The sequence below is a fragment of the Eriocheir sinensis genome, chromosome 42 (genome assembly GCF_024679095.1).
Source record: "Eriocheir sinensis breed Jianghai 21 chromosome 42, ASM2467909v1, whole genome shotgun sequence".
Lineage (NCBI taxonomy): Eukaryota > Metazoa > Arthropoda > Malacostraca > Decapoda > Varunidae > Eriocheir > Eriocheir sinensis.
In genome coordinates this window covers 5,791,385-5,815,670 of record NC_066550.1, presented here as the reverse complement: position 1 = coordinate 5,815,670, position 24,286 = coordinate 5,791,385, and the positions used below count along the sequence as shown (strand labels likewise).

At 46.8% G+C, this 24,286-nt stretch overlaps 2 protein-coding genes across 2 annotated transcripts in view; one reads left to right on the top strand and one right to left on the bottom strand.

Moving 5' to 3' along the window:
• Positions 1 to 24,049, top strand: part of LOC127009861 (uncharacterized) — a 100,404-nt gene extending 76,355 nt beyond the window's left edge. The window contains exon 2 of the mRNA XM_050883290.1: positions 22,123 to 24,049. Within this exon, the coding sequence (XP_050739247.1) occupies positions 22,501 to 23,631 (1,131 nt within the window). The 5' untranslated portion in view covers positions 22,123 to 22,500 and the 3' untranslated portion in view covers positions 23,632 to 24,049. The remainder of the gene's footprint in view (positions 1 to 22,122) is intronic.
• LOC127009860 (zinc finger protein OZF-like) overlaps positions 1 to 24,286 on the bottom strand; it is a 112,782-nt gene that overhangs the window by 76,787 nt on the left and 11,709 nt on the right. The window contains exon 2 of the mRNA XM_050883289.1: positions 24,056 to 24,116. The gene's annotated coding sequence lies outside the window, so the exon portion shown is untranslated. The remainder of the gene's footprint in view (positions 1 to 24,055; positions 24,117 to 24,286) is intronic.

Sequence of the window (24,286 nt, the reverse complement as noted above, 5' to 3'; positions counted from 1 at the left end):
GTTCCTCACACAGTACAGAGTACAGCAACTTTCAAGGCACAGAACAGTTAGTTAATCAGGCACAGTACAGGGGCACGGCAGACACGCACACCGGATGCACACAGCTCGCGAGCGGAGCAGCTCCCCCTCTCTCAAGCCCAGACACGCGTCTTCTCAACTACCACTCCTCAGCCACCCTTGCTCCCCCACTGCTCGACTCAGCACTTCCTGCCCGGCGGCCCGGCGGCCCCGGGCCCCCTCCTGTCTCTCTTGTCCCAACAAGTAGAGTTGCACCATGCTGAGGTAACATTGCATCATGCTACAAGTTCATCACATTACACATACAATCATTCACATACAGCACATTCGTAACAATATGATGGTTGATAAGGTAATATACAGACAAATTCTTGGTAATCAATGCGACAAGGGAATACATCCACTGTTTACTTCAATTTAGTTGATATTAATGAGTTGTAGGTTTAATGTTGTATAAAAATACAATAAAGGAGATGGGAGGTGCCCACCAGGCGCCAGCCCATCTCCCAAAATAAATAAGAATACAAAATGTACAAAGCATACAAAAGTAGAAAAAGTTATATATGTATATATATATATATATATATATATATATATATATATATATATATATATATATATATATATATATATATATATATATATATATATATATATATATATATAGTATATATATAGTATATATATATATATATATAGGGGAGAGCCGGTATGATTCGGACACTTTTTAGAAAAATATTTTTAGAAAAAGAAGTTTAAGAAGTAATGTAATTATGTTAATCTCAAAATGTTCCTCCATCATTTGGCTCTTTAGGCTGCTAATATGACACTCTTAGCTATTTCCAATTTTCAGATGTAGGTGATGAAAGACAAGTTTCTAAATCGTCCGAACCATCCCCACCCGTGGTGATGGTTCGGCCAGGGAGGAGGGATGATACGGACACTCATAATACTCGCCATAATATTAATATAACTTAAGTTTGATTGGCTAATAAACAAGATTATATATACTACAAGACATTTGTTTAAGGACAAAAGTATCCTCTCAATATTTAGAGGGGGAAAAAATAAAAGGAGAACTACAAGAAATATCTCAAAAATTTTGGTATTATGGCTTCCTTCTCTTCTCACAAGCATAATATCTGAATATAAATCAACCAAATTAACCTTTTTATAACCGTTGCAACACCTATAATGTTTAAATTGATATGAATTCAATAAAAATCATAAAAAAATCAACTGTCCGAATCATCATGACTCTACAAAAAGCAAATGTGTGGTCACACTCCTTCACCAGCACGAGAGCTGGGTGATCGTGTTATACGGCAATACCTTCGCCGTGCATCGCTGCGTCACCGAAATAATTTACATCTCGCTAATTGGCACGTTTTTGAAGTGAGAGCTTACGATACACCCTGAAAATATTACATACGAGATGTAAAAAAACATATAATAGGACTTGCATCGAAAATAACAGCTCTGAGGGCGTGGTTGTCCCTTTGTGGGCCAAGGCAACAAAGTTTTGCACATTCACACAAAATCTCGAGGCACTCAGTCCCATACACTTTACAATAAGTGCTATGGCCGGACCATCCCACTGTCCGAATCATCACCGCTCTCCTACTGGCCATAAGGAATATGCAATGCCAGCCACCAGTGATAGCATGGGGCATTATGAAAATAGTACATTATATACTGTAAGCAACACAATGTAGAGAGTGTGACAGGAGGGGGTACACCAAAAGTTAAAATCTCTGGGCAAAATGAGGGTGGTCCTTCAGAATGCAAGAAAGGGTACCAGTATTTATAAGCCAGCTCACCAGCTCAGCCAGCTCCCACCAGCCCTGTGGCCTGTATAGTGCTATTAAAGGGCAAGCCAACATATATAATAATCATAGTGAGTGACCCCCTGGCCTGTCTCTAAGTTAATTTACAAGGCTCAGGGGCAGCCCCACTAACTTCCGATTAATACTTGCAGTCCAGCATCAGGACAACATCATACTGTCTATCATCAGTGAAAATACTGTTATGCCGGACGTATTACCTACTTGGGTTCCGTGTCGCCGTCACAAGACTCCGTGGGAGGGAGATATATTATATAAACACTTTGCACAACTTCTGTAGTTTAATATTCTTCCTTAGTAGTACACTTCACTCTGACTCTTCACTGACCACTAGCTTACTATGACTGGGGCTGTCTCCTCTCGCCCTCTTCTCCTATATATATCCAGAACAGAACAGTCTAGAATGTTACAGTATATTTTAGATCATACAAGAACATGTAGCAAAAGTATGTGCGACTTGGCAACACTTCCCGCCTGGCGCCTGGCCGCTAGCCCCGCGGGGCGCGGGCGAGGCTTTGCTCCCCGCCCCCCTGCTCGCTTCTCCTGGAGCCTTCTAGAGGCCTATGGACGCCGGGGGAAGCTTCCAGCACAACACTATCCCCCCCTCTTAATTGTGATCGTCCCGATCACACACTTAACTATATACAAACATAAGAGAATTAATCAAAAACATAATAATCGTCGTATCGCTGTGGACGCCTGCGTTGTCTCGGTCTTCTGCTCGGTGCCTCCTGCGCGTCTGTCTCCTGGTGCGCCTCGTCGTCGTCCGCTTCTTGGGGTGTCCCTGGAACATCTACCGAAGCCGGGAGGTTATCTCCCTCGGCTGAAAGGGCCAGAAGACCTATGTCGTCGTCGACCTCCTCTCGGTCCTGGACGTCCCTTGCGTTTTCGTCGGCTGCTGGGTGTCTGTAGTTGTTCCAGGTGTAGTTTCCCGGACCGTGGTACCTCCATAGGCGGTTGACGTGGACAACTTTCGGCTTGGTCCTTTCCGTTCTCCGGATTCGGTAAGTCACGTCGGAGAGGCGTTCTAGCACAGTGTAAGGGCCTTCCCAGGGGCTCTGTAACTTCGGAGACTGTCCTTTCTTCCTCTGCGGGTTGTAAAGCCAGACTTGGTCTCCTTCCTTGAAGTCAACGTGGCTTGCCCTCATATTGTAACCGCGCTTCATGGCCTCCCGGAGAACTTCAAGGCACCACGGACTTGATGGTGCACCTCTTCCAGCCGTTCCTCTAGTTGACGGGCAAAACTGGAGGCGTTCCTTGGAAGGCTTTCCCCAGGAGGCCTTCCTGTCAGTAGGTCCACCGGCAATCGCAGCTCACGTCCAAACATCAGCTTTGCCGGTGAATACCCCGTAGTCTCGTGGGCGGCAGACCTGTAGGCCATGAGAAGCGCAGGCAGCTTCTGATCCCATGAAGACTGATCATTGTTGCACTGCTTGGCCAACTCCTGGCCCAACGTCCAATTAAACCTCTCCACCATTCCATCTGACTGGGTGCAGAGGGGTGGTCCGGGTCTTCTTGATACCCAGAAGCTTGCAGCACTCAGCAAGGACTGTTGACTCAAAATTCCTTCCCTGGTCGGAATGGAGCTCGTTAGGCACACCGAAGCGACAGAAGAACTCCTCCACCAAGACCTTGGCGATGGTACAGTAGTGGCTTCCTGGTCAGGGATGGCGTAGGCTTCCGGCCACTTGGTGAAGTAATCCATTGTGACGCAGATGTACCTATTTCCGTTCGTCGTCAGAGGCAAGGGTCCTGCTATATCCACTGCCACCCGTTCCATGGGGCTCCAACCTGGTATAGTTGCAATGGGGCACGGTGACGCTTCTTGGGGCCCTTCTTTGCACAGCACACCACACGCGTGACACCATTCTTCCACGTCCTTCCTCATGCCAACCCAATAGAACCTTTGGCGCAGGCGACTCAGTGTCTTCTTTACCCCAAGGTGTCCGCTGGTGATGCTGTCGTGCATTTCTTTCAAGACGCCTTCCTGGGACTTCACAGGTAGCACCGTGGACCAGTAGTGGTCAAGACCATCATGAGAGACCCAGCGTCGCTGCAACACCCCGTCGTCCATCCGAAGAGTGTCCCACTGAGTCCAGTAATTCTTGGTGGTAGGGCTTTCTCTCGAGATTACTTCCCACCCAGGTCGCGTTGACGACTGACTCAGCCACTCCTTAATTGGTCTCAGATCTCGGTCCTCCCGTTGCAGTTTTCCCAAGTCTTCCCATGGCACCTCCGCTGTCTGTTCCACTGTAGTGCGGCGGCACACATTCTGGACGCTTTCCCTCTGGAGGCAATGTTGACACTCAGGTAGGCAGGGGCGCCGGCTCAAGCTGTCCGCGTTACCGTGTGTTAGCCCAGATCGGTGCACAATAGTGTAGTGATGCTGCTCTAGTTTACCTATCCAGCGAGCAAGCTGGCCCTCAGGGTTTTTCAGTGACTTGAGCCACCGCAATGCAGCGTGATCCGTGCGGATGGTGAAAGTTGCACCGTACAGGTATGGATGGAAAAAGTCAAGGCTCTTGACTACTGCCAGGAGTTCTTTCCGGGTCACGCAATAGTTTTTCTCGGCTGGGGTGAGCTTCTTGCTGAAGTAGGCCACAACCCGTTCTATGTCGGCACATGCCTGGGACAGCACTCCACCAATCACTGGCATCACAATCCAATGTAAAAGTCTTAGAGGGGTCCGGGTAGGTGAGTACGGGCGAGCTGATGAGGGCCTCCTTGAGCTTCTCAAAGGCAACCTGAGTTTCCGCTGTCCACTCAAACTTGCGCCCCTTCTTCGTCAGGAGGTGCAGTGGTGCAGCAATCGTAGCGAAGCCTTTCTTAAACCTGCGGTAGTATGAGCACAACCCGAGGAAGCTCTGCAGCTCCTTCACGTTGGTGGGTGTCGGCCAGTCCCTTACCGCAGCCACCTTCTCAGGATCAGTGCGTACTCCAGCCTCGCTCACGATGTGTCCCAAGTATTGGACCTCCTTTTGGAATAGGCAGCATTTCTTCGGGCTGAGTTTAAGGTGTGCAGCTCTAAACCGGGGGAAAACCTCTGATAGCCTTTCCAAGATCTCCTGCTCGAAGGTCTGGCCAAAGACAATCACGTCGTCGAGATAGATGAGTGCCGTCTTCCAGTGAAGTCCCTCCAGCGCCCTCTCCATCAGCTGCTCGAACGTGGCCGGCGCGTTGCACAGGTCAAAGGGCATGACCTTAAACTGCCACATGCCTTGACCGTAGGAGAAGGGTTTTTTCTCTTTGTCCTGCTCCGACATTTTGACTTGGTGATACCCAAACTTCATATCTAGTGTTGAAAACCACTTGGAACCCACCAAAGTGTCGAGCGTGTCGTCGATCCGTGAGAGTGGGTATGAATCTTTGATGGTGAGATCGCTGAGGGCTCGGTAGTCCACGCAGCACCTGAGGGAACCGTCCTTTTTCCTGACGAGCACTACATCAGACGCCCACGGGTTGCTGGACCGCTCGATTAACCCCTGTTGCCGGAGATCATCCATCACCTCATCCATCTCCTTGCGATGGGCTGGTGCCATCCTTCGAGGAGCTTGCTTCACTGGGCGGTGGCTACCTTTGTCGATGTGGTGCTCTACCAGGTCCGTACACCCCAAGTCCAGGTCTCCTGTGGAAAACACATCTGCATTTCTCACGAGAAGCTCCCTGAGCTGTTCCACTTGGGGCTCCTCTAGACACTTGGAGCTCCTGTCAAACAGGTCGCGCAGGTAGTCGGGCAGCTCCTCCTGGGGCTTCGTCAGGGTTCTTCTGCAGACACAGGTTCTCGGTTTCTGGTCGATCTCTTGGCACAACCCCACCATGGTCCCTTGTTTTATTTTCTTTGGGCTGAAGGAGACATTGGCCACGATGACAGGCACTTCCGCTGCAGTAGGGTCTGCCAAAGTACTGCCTATAATCACCCCGTTTTCTACCGGGCATCGACTTCCACTCTCTACCATACACAGACTAGCCGGGGGGACACCCGTAATTTGACAGGGTAACAGCATCTCTGACCTCGGAGGAATAATGGTGGTGCGCTTGACCGTCACTGGCAGGCCTCCTTGTGCACAGTCGTCAGTGGCACTCTCCTTCCTCCTACAGTCAGCTGCTTAGCGCGGAAGTCCAGCTCGCACCTGTGGGAGACAAGATAATCCATACCTAGTCCATTTCAGCCACGTAGACGGAGAGGAACTCTTCCTTTCCTCCGAGCTCAGACTTCACCTCCACTGTGCCTTTGAGCTCTGCGTAGTGTCCAGTGACTCCGCAAATTCGATGCGACGTCTTAGGAAGCCGACGATGACTCACCACGTCAGGTCGCACCAATGTGCGTTCCGAGCCTGTGTCGACGACCACAGGCCACAACACTCCGTCAACCTTGCCCTCCACTTGGCAGCTCGTCATGGTGGTTCTCCTGCACATTGATATTGTTATGCCGGACGTGTTACTTGGGTTCCGTGTCGCCGTCAGGAGACTCCGTGGGAGGGAGATATGTAAACACTTTGCACAGCTTCTGTAGTTTAATATTCTTCTTTAGTAGTACACTTCACTCGGACTCTTCACTTACCACTAGCTTACTATGACTGGGACTCGCCCTCTCTCGCCCTCTTCTCCTATATATATCCAGAACAGTACAGTCTAGAATATTACAGTATATTTCAGATCATACAAGAACATGTAGCAAAAATATATGCGAGTTGGCAACACTTCCCGCCTGGCGCCTGGCCGCTAGCCCCGTGGGGCGCGGACGGCTCGCCTTGCTCCCCGCCCCTTTGCTCGTTTCTCCGGGAGCCTTCTAGAGGCCTATGGTCGCCGGGGGAAGCTTCCAGCACAACAATATCTTCGGGGCATGTACAGGACAGACTGGTCGTTGCCCCCGTGAACCAGTCCTCCTTAGTTTTCCGAGTGGTGGTCCCTCGCCGGGGGCACATTTTTCCGACACTCATTCTTCCAGTGCCCCTTTTCTCCACAGGTCCAGCACTTGGGTCCTTCCCTGGGCTTCTTCCTAGCGCCACCATAATTCATATTCCTTTTTCCTCTTGAAGCATTCGTTCTCCTTGTGCCCAACCTTCTCGCAGTACCAGCATGTTCCTTGGAACCTGTCTGTGTCGCTGACAGCGCCCTTTCGTGCCCTAAAACCAGAAGTCGAGTCGTCCCTGAAGCTTGACAAGCTAGAGCTAACTAAGGACTCAAACTCCATGGTACGTGCCAGAGCTTCCTGCATTGATGTTGGCTTAGCTTGCTTCACTTGTATTGAAATGCCAGAATTTTTCTCTTTTCTACACTCACACACGACCTCTGCGTGTAACGAAACACACGAGAAATTAATCCAGACAAGGAAAGGTTTGCCGGCGCCGGGGATCGAACCCGCGACCAGCGTAACGGAAGAGCCACTCCTTTACCAGTCGGCCAAAGAGGTACCCCCCTCGCTAAGTGGGTTATGGGAGGCTCGCCCCATCAGGCAAGTCGTGTCACTACACGGCTCCCCATTCCTATTTAGATTAATTTCTGTGTGTTGAGTTCCCATTTTCTATGAACTTAGGAGAGCATGGGCCATCACTCTACCTGTTACCCTCTCGGGGTGACACAACAGAACCACAGGAGAGGATCCCACCGCTGCCACCAGTGAAATGCCAGAATTTTTCTCTTTTCTACACTCACACACGACCTCTGCGTGTAACGAAACACACGAGAAATTAATCCAGACAAGGAAAGGTTTGCCGGCGCCGGTGATCGAGCCCGCGACCAGCGTAACGGAAGAGCCACTCCTTTACCAGTCGGCCAAAGAGGTACCCCCCTCGCTAAGAGGGTTATGGGAGGCTCGCTCATCAGGCAAGTCGTGTCACTACAGTATCTTCAGCTGAGGGCTGTCCAGGGCATCGATGAATTGATCACGCAGCAAAACCGTCAGGAGTTCAGTGGTGGCACCTGGTTATGCCTTGTGCGCCATGCTCTCAAGGTCCTGAGCGAGTTCCTGAAGAGACTCGCCGCGCCTCCTGTTGTGGGTTCTGAACCTAACCCTGAAGAGCTCGTTCTGGTGCTTGGTCCCATATCGTTGCTCCAGCGCCTGTGTTAGTCCACTGTAGCTGCCTTTTGTCGCATTGTCGAGCTGAGCAAGGACCTCCAACGCCGCCCCTTTCAGGCTAGTGGCCAGCTGAACCGCGCACTCTTGGTCATCCCATCCATTCCGAGCTGCCAACAGCTCAACCTGAGCGAGGTAAGCCTCCCAGGAGACTTTGCCATCAAACTCCTGAGGCTTCTTTCTAACAGGCGACCCCAGCAGACTCATGGGACTGGCGGAACTTCTTGCGGGGATAAACTCTGGCGAAACAGGGCTCAAACTACCCCGGACTTGCGTAGGAGAAGCATCTTGGGTACAACTAGCCCCTGCAGGCACTGGCTGTCCGTTTCCAGCCAAACAGTCTTCAAGGGCCTTCACTCTGTCACTTACTTCTAATATGTCTTTGTGTGTCGTCTCCCGTACCACCTCCATCTCTTGTTTAAGATTTGTGTGTTCTTTCTCCACTTCTATCAGGCGTTGTCCCAAGTTCGTGGTCACATCAGTCATTTCTCTTCGCACTGACTCACTTCCACCTTGTACTGCTTTTAGCTGTAGCTGTAATCCTGTGAAGCGATCTTCTAGCTGTTCTTTGAGTTTCTGGAGTGTTCCTTCTTGTTGTTGCTGTGCTCTTTCTTGTTGTTCTTTGAGTTCTTGGAGTGTTCCTTCTTGTTGCTGTGCTCTTTATTGTTGTTCTTTGAGTGCTTGGAGTGTTTCTTGTTGTTGTTGCTGTGCTCTTTCTTGTTGTTCTTTGAGTTCTTGGTGTGCTCTTTCTTGTTGTTCTTTGAGTTCTTGGTGTGCTCTTTCTTGTTTCTCCCCCTGTAGTCTCAAAGCTTCCAAGGGTTCAGTCAACACGTCGTCCCTCTGGGCAGCTTGGGAACGAGTCTCCATGGCGAAAAAACAAATGCCTACACTCCTGACGCCAATGTTATGCCGGACGTATACCTGGGTTCCGTGTCGCCGTCACAAGACTCCGTGGGAGGGAGATATGTAAACACCTTGCACAGCCTCTGTAGTTTCCTTAGTAGTACAATTCACTCTTGACTCTTCACTGGCCACTAGCTTACTATGACTGGGACTGACTCTCTCGCCCTCTTCACATATATATATATATATATATATATATATATATATATATATATATATATATATATATATATATATATATATATATATATATATATATATATCGAACAGTACAGTCTAGAACGTTACAGTATATATTCGATTATACAAGAACATTTAGCAAAAATTTGTACGAGTTGGCAACACTTCCCACCTGGCGCCTAGCCGCGGGCCCCGCGGGGTGCGGGCGGGGCCTTGCTCCCCGCCCCCACTGCTCGCTCCTCCCAGAGTCTTCCAGAGGCCCATAGACCCCGGGGGAAGCTTCCAGCACAACAATATATATATATATATATATATATATATATATATATATATATATATATATATATATATATATATATATATATATATATATATATATATATATATACCGAGCAGTACAGTCTAGAACGTTACAGTATATTCGATCATACAAGAATATGAACATGTAACAAAAATCTGGGCGAGTTGGCAACACTTTCCGCCTGGCGCCTGACCGTGCCCCGCGGGGCGCGGGCGGGGCCTTGCTCCCCGCCCCCTTGCTCGCTCCTCCCGGAGTCTTAAAGAGGCCCAAAGACCTGGGGGAAGCTTCCAGCACAACAGAATAAAGGTGAAAATCTTGTGTCTTGCTGACATCTCTACTGCATCTGGATTATAATGCGCAGGGCTGCTATTGTAGTGCGGCGACTAGGCCTAATAAGGGAGCCTTCCATAACCCACTTGGCGAGTGGGGTACCTCTTTGGCGGACTCGATAAGGAGTGGCTCTCCCGTCACGCTGGTCGCGGGTTCAATCCCAGGCAGCCGTCGAATATCCTCTCCTTGTCTTGATTAATTTCTCGTGTTTTCGATACACGCAGAGGACGTGTTGGAGAATAGGAAAGAGAAAAAAAGTAAACCTCGGGCATGACACCTGGAGGTATTAACGTGTGGTCCCTCCTTGGAGGGACGTACACCTGGAGGAATATTCCTCCAAGGACGTACATACGCGCTTGACCCTGAGGGCCTCCATACAGCCTTGGGTCCAAGTAGGGCTACACGTTCCCGCACTTGTACTTAAGTACACAACATTATGTGGGGTAAAAGATTAGTAGCCTTCTTGTGATTGAATTTGTTCTTGGAATTCAAGTACTCGACAGTTTTACGAGATATTTCGAGTACATTTGAGTACAACAAAAACTGCAAACATGTGGCTAGTGTGGTGTTTGGTGACCTGCAAGGGTGTAGGTGAGGTCAGTGTAAGGGATTAACAGCTGCGTCCTAAGCTTGGGGCTTGAGGAGGCCAGCCAGGTGGCCTTGGCCCTGAGATGAGGTGACAATGAGGTCATTTCAGGTGACTAGGGAAAAGAGGGGTTGGCAGTTTGCCACTTGTCAAATAATAGAAGGGCAAAAAAATCATGAGGCTAAAACTCAATCAGTAAAAATTACTTGTGTATGTATATTTGGACTCGAATACAGAAAAAAAGAACTCGTACTTGGACTTGAGTCCCGCCATAAAACTGAGTAGGGGAAGGTGGGGTAAGACGGACCCCTGGGGTGAGATGGACCCCCACCTCAAATATGAATTAAAAAGGGCATGATTAAAATTGATGCCGCTAGATGTCCTCAACATCAACTGTAACTCACGCGGGTGCAACCGGAAGCCAGGTTCAGTACCGCATTTGCGCTCGATGTAGAGGTTTGTGTTTTTGGACAGTGCTGATGTTATTTGGAGAAGGTAAGATAATTATTTTTTTGCATTGATATACTGGTTGTAATTATTTAGTAATCATGCTGCATATAGCCAATCGTTTGTGCATTATAGGTATGTGCCAGAAAATGATATATCAAACATAGATGTTTTATTAAAAAATGCATAATGCGAATATTTACGTATGGGGTGAGATGGACCCCGAGGGGTCCATCTCACCTCTAAATATTTTACAAACACTTAGCATTTTCTTTTTTTTCCTTGTAGATGCCCCGGAAATACGTGAGGATAAGTAATAGAGGGGGATGGAATACAGAAGCAATGCAGAATGCAATATCTGCAGTAAAAGAAAAAAAGATGGGTGTGAAAGTAGCCTCCAAGGAATTTAATGTGAAGGGTGGGTTTGCTGTGACAATTGTAAACGATGGGCACACGAGCAATGTGCAGGGATACTGGATGATGAGGATGATATTGAGTGTTTTATTTGTGATCTATGCAAGGAATGATCAGGCAATTTGGCATAATATAGCACTATAAAGTATCCCTGTAGATGTAAAATGGGCACAGAAGCAAATGTATGATGGTAAAGGATGCTGAAAGAAGGGTTTTCTTTGTCATTTATTCCAGGAAGAATTTTTTTTTCTTTTTTTCTTTTTTTTGTCAAGGACTATGATGAACCCTTAGAAAGTACCCGAAAAAAATGACGGGGTAAGACGGACCCCTGGGGTCCATCTTACCCCGTCATTTTTTTTCGGAAACAATAAAAGTTACTTTTTTATTTTAATCATAGTTTAAATTTTTCCATCAAATAACCGTGCCTAGGTTGCGTATTGGAATCATAAGACCCTAAAGTACCACCACAACCCCTAAAACATTAAAAAAATATCAAAATGTGGCTTATAGACCCATTTCTTTCTTAAGGGGTCCGTCTTACCCCACCTTCCCCTACTTGTACTTGGATTCGTGACACCGAAGTGGAATCGTACTTGGACTCGAGTACGAAAAATGTACTCCCTACGGTTGAGGTGGCGACCAACTGAAAAAGAAAAAAACTTAAACAGGATATGCTTATATACTAAGTCACCGTTCGTAAACCAAGGCATTTTTTTGCTTGTAAATCAAAACTCGTAAACTAAAGCAGTTGTAAACCGAGGTATAACTATATTTCAACCAAAAAAGTATGTACATTCATATTATAATTGGTTATAAATATGTAGTATTCAGCCGCATCAAATGAATTTCATGATGGAACTGAACATTCCTTGGCAATGTTCAAACTCTGCTCCTCACCTGGGGCATACGGCCTGCATGGTGCTCTTGTTCCAGTGAAGAATGAATCAGTAGAGTGAGTAATCAGGACACCAGCAAAAATGAACACTTTATTTCCATCACATCCTACACTTACGTACACTAGGACTCAGGCGCAGGATAGCTACCCTCTTACACCATCAGAGGGCAGGATAGGGAGCGGGAGGGGGAGGGGTGGGAGGGTGGTGGTGGGTTGGGTAAGGGAGGGGGCAGAGGGGGAAGGGGGGCAGGGGGTGAGATAGCTTAGTATGGGTGAGGGGGGGCACTGGTGTTGGTGGTAGTGGTGGTGGCAGAGGGTGGTGGTGGAGGGGGAGGGGTTGGCCTTGGTGGGTGTGGAGTGGGTGGACCGCCCGCTTGGAGCCTCCCAGTTCTCCAGGGCCCGGGCCACCTCCCTGAACCCACCTAGGAACTTAGCACTGCCCCCACAGCTCTCCAGGCCTGCAGTGGGGTGGGCGGGGGTGTTAGTGGGTGGGGAGGGTGTGGGAGGGTCAGTGGGTGGGTGTGAATGAGTGGGTGTGTTAGTGGGAGGGTGTGGGTTTGCATGAGTGTGTGTGTGTGTGTGTGTGTGAATCAGTGTGTGAGTGGGTGGGGTATGGAAGAGTCAGTGTGTGTGAGTGTAGGTGGATGTAAGAGTAAATGAGTGTGTTTGTGTGTGTGTGTAGGTGTGTGGGTGGATGTGACTGTATATATGTGTGTGTATGTGTGTGTGTGTGTGTGGGGGGGGGGGGGGGTTAGTGGGTTGACCTGAAATCTATATAATGCTGAAAGAAAACAGTTCAATTCTTTTACATCAGTCTATAGCTTTTATTTGTTTGCAATTGACTTTTTAACATACCTTGCATTACCTTGAATTTCCCCTCTTCTAATTTATTCCTAGCCTACATTTTCCTCTCAGCCCATCACTCTATCCTGCCCTGCACCTCTTAACGTTTTTCTTAATTTCTATATTCATTCACCCTTCCTTTCCTTCCTCTCTTATCTACTCAACTGTCTTTCCTCTCTTTCAACTCCCTATGCCACACGAACAGCCATTTTCCTTCCCTCTCTCCCTCTAACTTCACCCTTTCTCACCCTTATCTTATGCCCCTTTTCCCTCTCTCCCTCCCTACCACCCTTTTCTCCCTCCTTTCCCTCCCTCTCCTTGCCCATCATCCTTTCTTCCCTCTCTCCTCTTACATCACCCTTATGTCCCTTTTCCTTCTTCTCTTCCTCCCTTATGCCCTTTTCCCCTCTCTCCCTGCATACTACCCTTTCCTCCCTTCCTTCCCTCTTTCCCTTTTTTCCACACCTTCCTCCCTCCCTTCCTCTCCCTCCCAACACTAACACACACTTACAGGAGGACAGAGAGCCGGGCGATGACCCTTCATCCTCATAAGAGTAGTTCCTCACGTCATCTCCAGCGGCCACATCACAACCTCCTCCTCTTCGTTTCTCCCCGCCGCCGTTGATGCCGTTCACACTCTCCTTCCTCCTCTTGTTGGCCTTCTCCCCAGTCAGTTCTGTCTCCCCGATGGATGCTGGTTGGTAGGCTTCTGAGTGTTGGTGGTTGACTTGTAGCTCCAGTACGTCTGTAGGGTAATCAGAAAGGGTTTTACCAACGCTGGGGATCGAATGCACAACTGACTAAATAGGAAAGGCTGTCTAAAATACCTCTTCTGGGTACGAAAGGCTGTCTAAAATACCTCTTCTGGGTATGCAAGGCTGTCTAAAATACCTCTTCTGGGTATGGAATGCTGTCTAAAATACCTCTTCTGGGTACGAAAGGCTGTCTAAAATACCTCTTCTGGGTATGCAAGGCTGTCTAAAATACCTCTTCAGGGTATGAAAGGCTGTCTAAAATACCTCTTCTGGGTATGAAAGGCTGTCTAAAATACCTCTTCTGGGTATGCAAGGGTGTCTAAAATACCTCTTCTAGGTATGCAAGGCTGTCTAAAATACCTCTTCTGGGTATGCAAGGCTGTCTAAAATACCTCTTCTGGGTATGACAGGCTGTCTAAAATACCTCTTCTGGGTATGCAAGGCTGTCTAAAATACCTTTTCTGGGTATGCAAGGCTGTCTAAAATACCTCTTCTGGGTATGCAAGGCTGTCTAAAATACCTCTTCTGGGTATGCAAGGCTGTCTAAAATACCTCTTCTAGGTATGCAAGGCTGTCTAAAATACCTCTTCTGGGTATGCAAGGCTGTCTAAAATACCTCTTCTAGGTATGCAAGGCTGTCTAAAGTACCTCTTCTGGGTATGCAAAGCTGTCTAAAATACCTCTTCTGGGTATGCAAGGCTGTCTAAAATACCTCTTCTGGGTATGCAAGGCTGTCTAAAATACCTCTTCTGGGTATGCAAGGCTGTCTAAAATACCTCTTCTAGGTATGCAGGGCTGTCTAAAATACCTCTTCTTGGTATGCAAGGCTGTCTAAAATACCTCTTCTAGGTATGCAAGGCTGTCTAAAATACCTCTTCTGGGTATGCAAGGCTGTCTAAAATACCTCTTCTGGGTACAAAAGGCTGTCTAAAATACCTTTTCTGGGTATGCAAGGCTGTCTAAAATACCTCTTCTGGGTATGTAAGGCTGTCTAAAATACCTCTTCTGGGTATGAAAGGCTGTCTAAAATACCTCTTCTGGGTACAAAAGGCTGTCTAAAATACCTCTTCTGGGTATGAAAGGCTGTCTAAAATACCTCTTCTGGGTATGAACGGCTGTCTAAAATACCTCTTCTGGGTATGAAAGGCTGTCTAAAATACCTCTTCTGGGTATGAAAGGCTGTCTAAAATTCCTCTTCTGGGTATGAAAGGCTGTCTAAAATACCTCTTCTGGGTACAAAAGGCTGTCTAAAATACCTCTTCTGGGTATGAAAGGCTGTCTAAAATACCTCTTCTGGGTATGAAAGGCTGTCTAAAATACCTCTTCTGGGTATAAAAGGCTGTCTAAAATACCTCTTCTGGGTATGAAAGGCTGTCTAAAATACCTCTTCTGGGTATGAAAGGCTGTCTAAAATACCTCTTCTGGGTATGCAAGGCTGTCTAAAATACCTCATCTGGGTATGCAAGGCTGTCTAAAATACCTCTTCTGGGTATGAAAGGCTGTCTAAAATACCTCTTCTGGGTATGAAAGGCTGTCTAAAATACCTCTTCTGGGTATGAAAGGCTGTCTAAAATACCTTTTCTGGGTATGCAAGGCTGTCTAAAATACCTCTTCTGGGTATGAAAGGCTGTCTAAAATACCTTTTCTGGGTATGCAAGGCTGTCTAAAATACCTCTTCTGGGTATGAAAGGCTGTCTAAAATACCTTTTCTGGGTATGCAAGGCTGTCTAAAATACCTCTTCTGGGTATGAAAGGCTGTCTAAAATACCTTTTCTGGGTATGCAAGGCTGTCTGAAATACCTCTTCTGGGTATGAAAGGCTGTCTAAAATACCTCTTCTGGGTATGAAAGGCTGTCTAAAATACCTCTTCTGGGTATGAAAGGCTGTCTAAAATACCTTTTCTGGGTATGCAAGGCTGTCTAAAATACCTCTTCTGGGTATGAAAGGCTGTCTAAAATACCTCTTCTGGGTATGCAAGGCTGTCTAAAATACCTCTTCTGGGTACGAAAGGCTGTCTAAAATACCTCTTCTGGGTATGCAAGGCTGTCTAAAATACCTCTTCTGGGTATGCAAGGCAGTCTAAAATACCTCTTCTGGGTATGAAATGCTGTCTAAAATACCTCTTCTGGGTATGCAAGGCTGTCTAAAATACCTCTTCTGGGTATGAAAGGCTGTCTAAAATAACTCTTCTGGGTATGCAAGGCCGTCTAAAATACCTCTTCTGGGTATGCAAGGCTGTCTAATATACCTCTTCTGGGTATGAAAGGCTGTCTAAAATACCTCTTTTGGGTATGCAAGGCTGTCTAAAATACCTCTTCTGGGTATGAAAGGCTGTCTAAAATACCTCTTCTGGGTATGAAAGGCTGTCTAAAATACCTCTTCTGGGTATGAAAGGCCATCTAAATGCCTTTTCTGGGTATGCAAGGCTGTCTAAAAAACCTCTTCTGGGTATATAAGGCCGTCTAAATGCCTTTTCTGGGTATGCAAGGCTGTCTAAAATACATCTTCTGGGTATGCAAGGCTGTCTAAAATACCTCTTCTGGGTATGCAAGGCTGTCTAAAATACCTCTTCTGGGTATGCAAAGCTGTCTAAAATACCTCTTCTGGGTATGCAAGGCTGTCTAAAATACCTCTTCTGGGTATGCAAGGCTGCCTAAAATACCTCTTCTGGGTATGCAAGGCTGTCTAAAATACCTCTTCTGGGTATGCAAGGCTGTCTAAAAACCTCTTCTGGGTATGCAAGGCTGTCTAAAATACCTCTTCTGGGTATGAAAGGCTGTCTAAAATACCTCTTCTGGGTATGCAAGGCTGTCTAAAATACCTCTTCTGGGTATGAAAGGCTGTCTAAAATACCTCTTCTGGGTATGCAAGGCTGTCTAAAATACCTCTTCTGGGTATGCAAGGCTGTCTAATATACCTCTTCTGGGTATGAAAGGCTGTCTAAAATACCTCTTTTGGGTATGCAAGGCTGTCTAAAATACCTCTTCTGGGTATGAAAGGCTGTCTAAAATACCTCTTCTGGGTATGAAAGGCTGTCTAAAATACCTCTTCTGGGTATGAAAGGCCGTCTAAATGCCTTTTCTGGGTATGCAAGGCTGTCTAAAATACCTCTTCTGGGTATGAAAGGCCGTCTAAATGCCTTTTCTGGGTATGCAAGGCTGTCTAAAATACCTCTTCTGGGTATGCAAGGCTGTCTAAAATACCTCTTCTGGGTATGCAAGGCTGTCTAAAATACCTCTTCTGGGTATGCAAAGCTGTCTAAAATACCTCTTCTGGGTATGCAAGGCTGTCTAAAATACCTCTTCTGGGTATGCAAGGCTGTCTAAAATACCTCATCTGGGTATGCAAGGCTGTCTAAAATACCTCTTCTGGGTATGCAAGGCTGTCTAAAATACCTCTTCTGGGTATGCAAGGCTGTCTAAAATACCTCTTCTGGGTATGCAAGGCTGTCTAAAATACCTCTTCTGGGTAAAGGCTGTCTAAAATACCTCCTCTGGGTATGCAAGGCTGTTTAAAGTAGTTGCGCTTGAAAATAAAGATATTCTGGGTATGAAGAACACTAAAATACCAGTCCTCTTAACATACATGTCCACTTCACGTCCCACCTCACTCAGAAACACTTGCTGCTGTGTCACTGTCCAGTCCTTCCCCTTTCACACCTTTGTCTATCACATTCTTCCACTTCCTTACATCCCATTCAAACCCCTTAATTGATCTCTGTTCCTGTTTGTTATTTTCCATTCAGACACATTCTGCCTACCCTCGGAGAGAGAGAGAGAGAGAGAGAGAGAGAGAGAGAGAGAGAGAGAGAGAGAGAGAGAGAGAGAGAGAGAGAGAGAGAGAGAGAGAGAGAGAGTGTGTGTTACTGTATGTATAATGTATGTATGAATGTACATTGTTGTCATGGTTGTCTGTCTTGAATGGAAAGAAAGAATTAGTGGTCGTTTTAGTGTATGTATGTATGTATGTATGTATATAAGTAGTATGTATGTAAGTAGTATGTACGTATGTATGTATGTGTACGCGTGTATATTGTTATGCCGGACGTGTTACTTGGGTTCCGTGTCGTCGTCAGGAGACTCCGTGGGAGGGAGATATGTAAACACCTTGCACAGCTTCTGTAGTTACTCTTCTTCTTTTTTCTTTCTTTCTTACTCACTGACTCTTCTGACTCTTAGCTTACTATGACTGGGGCTCCTCTCGCCCTCTTCTCCTATATATATCCAGAACAGTACAGTCTAGAATGTTATATATTTTAGATCATACAAGAACATGTAGCAAAAATATGCGAGTTGGCAACACTTCTGCCTGGCGTCTGGCCGCGCCCCCTGGCGCAGCTCGCCTGCCTGCCCCCCTGCTCGCTCCTCCCGGGGCCTTCTAGAGGCCCATGGACGCAGGGAGAAGCTTCCAGCACAACACTTTCCCCCCCTCTTAATTGTGATGGTCCCAATCACACACTTAACTATAGTGTTGTGCTGGAAGCTTCCCCCGGCGACCATAGGCCTCTAGAAGGATCCGGGAGAAGCGAGCAGGGGGGTGCGGAGCAAGGCGAGCCGTTCGTGCCCTGTGGGGCGCGGCCAGACGCCAGGCGGGTAGTGTTGCCAACTCGCATATATTTTTGCTACATGTTCTTGTATGATCTAAAATATACTGCAACATTCTAGACTGTACTGTTCTGGATATATATAGGAGAAGAGGGCGAGAGGAGTCCAGTCCCAGTCATAGTAAGGTAGTGGTAAGTGAAGAGTCAGAGTGAAGTGTACTACTAAGGAAGAATATTAAACTACAGAAGCTGTGCAAGGTGTTTACATATCTCCCTCCCACGGAGTCTCCTGACGGCGACACGGAACCCAAGTAACACGTCCGGCATAACAATATACAAACATAAGATAGCACCGTGGACCAGTAGTGGTAAAGACCATCCGTTCCGAGCTGCCAACAGCTCAAACTGAGCGCGGTAAGCCTCCCAGGAGACCTTGCCATCAAACTCCTGAGGCTTCTTTCTAACAGGCGACCCAAGCAGACTCATGGGGCTGGCGGAACTTCTTGCGGGGATAAACTCAGGCGAAACAGGGCTGAAACTACCCCGGACTTGCGTAGGAGAAGCATCTTGGGTACAACTAGCCCCTGCAGGCCCTGGCTGTCCGTTTCCAGCCAAACAGTCTTCAAGGGCCTTCACTCTGTCACTTACTTTTAATATGTCTTTGTGTGTCGTCTCCCGTACCACCTCCATCTCTTGTTGAAGATTTGTGTGTTCTTTCTCCACTTCTATCAGGCGTTGTCCCAAGTTCGTGGTCACATCAGTCATTTCTCTTCGCACTGACTCACTTCCATCTTGTACTGCTTTTAGCTGTTGCTGTAATCCCGTGAAGCGATCTTCTAGCTGTTCTTTGAGTTCCTGGAGTGTTCTTTCTTGTTGTTGCTGTGCTCTTTCTTGTTGTTCTTTGAGTTCTTGGTGTGCTCTTTCTTGTTGTTGCTGTGCTCTTTCTTGTTGTTCTTTGAGTTCTTGGAGTGTTCTTTCTTGTTGTTGCTGTGCTCTTTCTTGTTGTTCTTTGAGTTCTTGGTGTGCTCTTTCTTGTTGTTCTTTGAGTTCTTGGTGTGCTCTTTCTTGTTGTTCTTTGATTTCTTGGTGTGCTCTTTCTTGTTGTTGTTTGAGTTCTTGGTGTGCTCTTTCTTGTTGTTCTTTGAGTTCTTGGAGTGTTCTTTCTTGTTGTTGCTGTGCTCTTTCTTGTTTCTCCCCCTGTAGTCTCAAAGCTTCCAAGAGTTCAGTTAACATGTTGTCCCTCTGAGCAGCTTGGGAACGAGTTTCCATGGCGAAAAAACAAATGCCTACACTCCTGACGCCATTTTTTTTTTTTTACAACAAAGGAGGCAGCTCAAGGGCAACAAAAAAAGAAAACAATAATAAAAAAAAAGCCCGCTACTCGCTGCTCCTAAAGTAAAACAAAAGAGGTGGCCGAAAGGAAGATCAAATACAGGAGGAGAGGTGTCCTGATACCCTCCTCTTGAAAGAGTTCAAGTCGTAGGCAGGAGGAAATACAGATGAAGGAAGATTGTTCCAGAGTTTACCAGCATGAGGGATGAAAGAGTGAAGATGCTGGTTAACTCTTGCATAAGGGGTTTGGACAGTATAGGGATGAGCATGAGTAGAAAGTCGAGTGCAGCGGGGCCGCGGGAGGGGGGGAGGCATGCAGTTAGCAAGTTCAGAAGAGCAGTCAGCGTGGAAAAATCGATAGAAGATAGAAAGAGAGGCAACATTGCGGCGGAATTTAAGAGGTAGAAGACCATCAGTATGAGGAGGAGAGCTGATGAGACGAAGAGCCTTAGCCTCCACTCTGTCCAGAAGAGCTGTGTGAGACATGAGATGCATACTCCATACGAGGGCGGACAAGGCCCCTGTATATGGACAGCAACTGTGCAGGGGAGAAGAACTGGCGGAGACGGTACAGAACGCCCAGCCTCGAGGAAGCTGATTTAGTAAGAGATGAGATATGAAGTTTCCAGTTGAGATTTTGAGTTAAGGATAGACCGAGGATGTTTAGTGTTGAGGAAGGTGATAGCTGGGTGTTGTCAAAGAATAGGGGATAGTTGTTTGGAAGATTGTGTCGAGTGGATAGGTGGAGAAACTGTGTTTTTGAGGCGTTGAAGGACACCAGGTTCTTCTTGCCCCAATTGGAAATAATAGTAAGGTCTGAGGCTAAGCGTTCTGCAGCCTCCAGCCTTGAGTCGTTAAGTTCCTGAAGGGTGGGTCTTCTATTAAAAGAAGTTGAGTAATGCAGAGTGGAATCATCGGCGTAGGAATGGATAGGACAGTTCGTTTTGGAAAGAAGATCATCAATGAACAACAGAAAAAGAGTGGGAGATAGGACAGAACTCTGTGGGACACCACTGTTAATAGATTTAGGGGAAGAACAGTGACCGTCTACCACAACAGAAATAGAACGGTCAGAAAGGAAACTGGAGATAAAGGTACAGAGAGAAGGATAGAAACCGTAGGAGGGTAGTTTAGAAAGCAAAGATTTGTGCCAGACCCTATCAAAAGCTTTTGATATGTCCAGCGCAATAGCAAAAGTTTCACCGAAACGGCTAAGAGAGGATGACCAAGAGTCAGTTAAGAAGGCTAGGAGATCACCAGTAGAACGCCCCTTGCGGAACCCATACTGGCGATCAGATAGAAGGTCAGAAGTGGAAAGGTGCTTTTGAATCTTCCAGTTAAGGATTGATTCAAAAGCTTTAGATAGACAAGAAAGTAAAGCTATAGGACGGTAGTTTGAGGGATTGGAGCGGTCACCCTTCTTAGGCACAGGCTGTATGAAGGCATACTTCCAGCAAGAAGGAAAGGTAGATGTTGACAGGCAGAGGCGAAAGAGTTTGACCAGGCAGGGTGACAGCACGGAGGCACAGTTTTTAAGGACAATAGGAGGCACTCCGTGCCGGACGTGTTACTTGGGTTCCGTGTCGTCGTCAGGAGACTCCGTGGGAGGGAGATATGTAAACACCTTGCACAGCTTCTGTAGTTTAATATTCTTTCTTTGTAGTACACTTCACTGACTCTTCACTTACCACTAACCTACTATGACTGGGACTGGGGCTCCTCTCGCCCTCTTCTCCTATATATATATCCAGAACAGTACAGTCAAGAATGTTACAGTATATTTTAGATCATACAAGAACATGTAGCAAAAATATATGAGAGTTGGCAACACTTCCCGCCTGGCGTCTGGCCGCGGCTCGCCTTGCTCCCTGCCCCCCTGCTCGCCCATGGACGCCGGGAGAAGCTTCCAGCACAACAATATTGTGGTTGTCTGTCTTGAAGGGAAAGACAGAATTACTGGTCTTTTTGTGTGTGTGTGTTATATGTGTATTGTACGGTTGTCTGTATTTTCTGTTGTAAATCTTGGATTTAGAATATTGATAACCTTTTCAATGGGTAACTAAAAGAAATGCACCAAAACAAATCTATATTTCGTGTTTTATTTTAGTGAAGCGCATCATTGTTCTTTCCCAAGGCAAGGACATAGTATGAACAGCCAGCCCAGCACAGTCACCAAAAAGATCAGACCTTTCACAGGACCCACCAACCACATGCAGCCTAGGTTGGAAAGTGAATAAAAGATCATGCTGTCACATTTGTTTCAATAAATGATTCTTTTCTGGTCTCTGTGTACCATACAGCCCTCTAACACCACCACAGCAAACACTTGCGCTCCCCCACACAGCAGAACTGAATCAGCACTGAGCCTCAGCAGGGGAAGTGGACCTTCATGTGCTGGGCAATCTCACCCTTAGTCATGAAACGTTTTCCACAAACATCGCACTTGAACCCTTTATGACCGGAGTGTCTGAAGATGTGACTGTTCAATCCACTCTTCAGTTTGAATCTTTTTCCACAAACTTCACACTCATGATTTCTTGCACCAGTGTGTGAAAGGGAGTGCGTGTTGAGGCTACTCTTCTGACTGAAACATTTCCCACAAACTTCACACTCATGATTTCTTTCACCAGTGTGTGTAAGGGAGTGTGTGTTGAGGTAACTCTTCAGACTGAAACATTTCCCACAAACTCCACACTCATGATTTCTTTCACCAGTGTGTGTAAAGGTGTGTGTGTTGAGGCTACTCTTCTGACTGAAACATTTCCCACAAACTCCACACTCATGATTTCTTTCACCAGTGTGTGTAAGGGAGTGTGTGTTGAGGTAACTTTTTGTACTAAATTGTTTTCCACAAACTTGACATTTATAGTTTTTTTCACCAGTGTGTATTTGGATGTGTGTGTTGAGGTTACTCTTCTGACTGAAACATTTCCCATAAACTTCACACTCATGATTTCTTTCACCAGTGTGTGTAAGGGTGTGTAAGTTGAAGTAACTCTTTTGACTGAAACATTTCCCACAAACTTCACACTCATGATTTCTTTCACCAGTGTGTGTAAGGGAGTGTGTGTTGAGGCTACCCTTCTGACTGAAACATTTCCCACAAACTTCACACTCATGATTTCTTTCACCAGTGTGTGTAAGGGAGTGTGTGTTGAGGCAACTCTTCCGAGTGAAACATTTTCCACAAACTTCACACTCATGATTTCTTTCATCAGTGTGTGTAAGGGTGTGTGTGTTGAGGTTACTCTTCCGAGTGAAACATTTCCCACAAACTTCACACTCATGATTTCTTTCACCAGTGTGTGTAAGGGTGTGTGTGTTGAGGTTACTCTTCCGAGTGAAACATTTCCCACAAACTTCACACTCATGATTTCTTTCACCAGTGTGTGTAAGGGTGTGTGTGTTGAGGCTACCCTTCCGAGTGAAACATTTCCCACAAACTTCACACTCATGATTTCTTTCACCAGTGTGTGTAAGGGAATGTGTGTTGAGGTTACTCTTCTGACTGAAACATTTCCCACAAACTCCACACTCATGATTTCTTTCACCAGTGTGTGTAAGGGAGTGTGTGTTGAGGCTACTCTTCTGACTGAAACATTTCCCACAAACTCCACATTCATGATTTCTTTCACCAGTGTGTGTAAGGGAGTGTGTGTTGAGGCTACTCTTCTGACTGAAACATTTCCCACAAACTCCACATTCATGATTTCTTTCACCAGTGTGTGTAAGGGAGTGTGTGTTGAGGCTACCCTTCAGCCTGAAACATTTCCCACAAACTCCACACTCATGATTTCTTTCACCAGTGTGTGTAAGGGAGTGTGTGTTGAGGTTACCCTTCTGACTGAAACATTTCCCACAAACTTCACACTCATGATTTCTTTCACCAGTGTGTGTAAGAGTGTGTGTGTTGAGGCTACTCTTCCAAGTGAAACATTTCCCACAAACTTCACACTCATGATTTCTAGCACCAGTGTGTGTAAGAGTGTGTCTGTTGAGGCTACCCTTCTGACTGAAACATTTCCCACAAACTTCACACTCATGATTTCCTGCACCAGTGTGTCTAAGGGTGTGATGTTTGGGGTTACTCTTATTACTAAACCTTTTGTCACACTGACGGCTTTTGTGAGGTCTTACACCAGAGTGTGTGGGAGTATTTGTTGAAGTCATCCTTCCCTGCATGTCTTTTCCCACACTCTTGGCTGTGGTTGGTGAACTTGCTCTCACTCTCAGATCTTCTCACACTTCTGAAATTCAAACTTCCCCCTTTGTGGGAGAGACGCCAGCAGTAGCTGTTGTTGTTGTTGTTAGTGGTGTTTCTGATCACTCCTGAACCTCACACCAGTAGCAGTCTGCTCCTGCTGGTCCCAGCCACTCCAGCTGCTGCCCCACCTTGCAGCATCCACTGCAACGCTACTCCAGGTGGGAGGAGTCGCTGGTCTTGCAGGAACCTCAGAGATGCTGGAGCAGGCGGTGGCAAGTCTCCTACAGAAGCACACTCAGGGACCAGTCAAGCAGGCAAGGCCTGGGATGCACTAAGGACTCCTGAAGTCAGCGGCAGCAAGGACGGAGGCGCTGAGCACAGCACCTGTCTCACAGCCTCATGCAACACAGCACCAGTGGTGGCCGCTAGGACACAAAGTCGTGTGCTGCAAAGAAATTGTACGGTAAGGGAACTGAAGTTGGTGGGAGGGAGCAGGGCGGCAGTTGGCGCCCCTCAAGGCAAGCCCCAGGCCACCGGATGGGGCAAATAGTGCGGGATGATGACATCGACGGTCTTACATTATTTACGAGGAATACACTTTTTTTCTAATAGGTT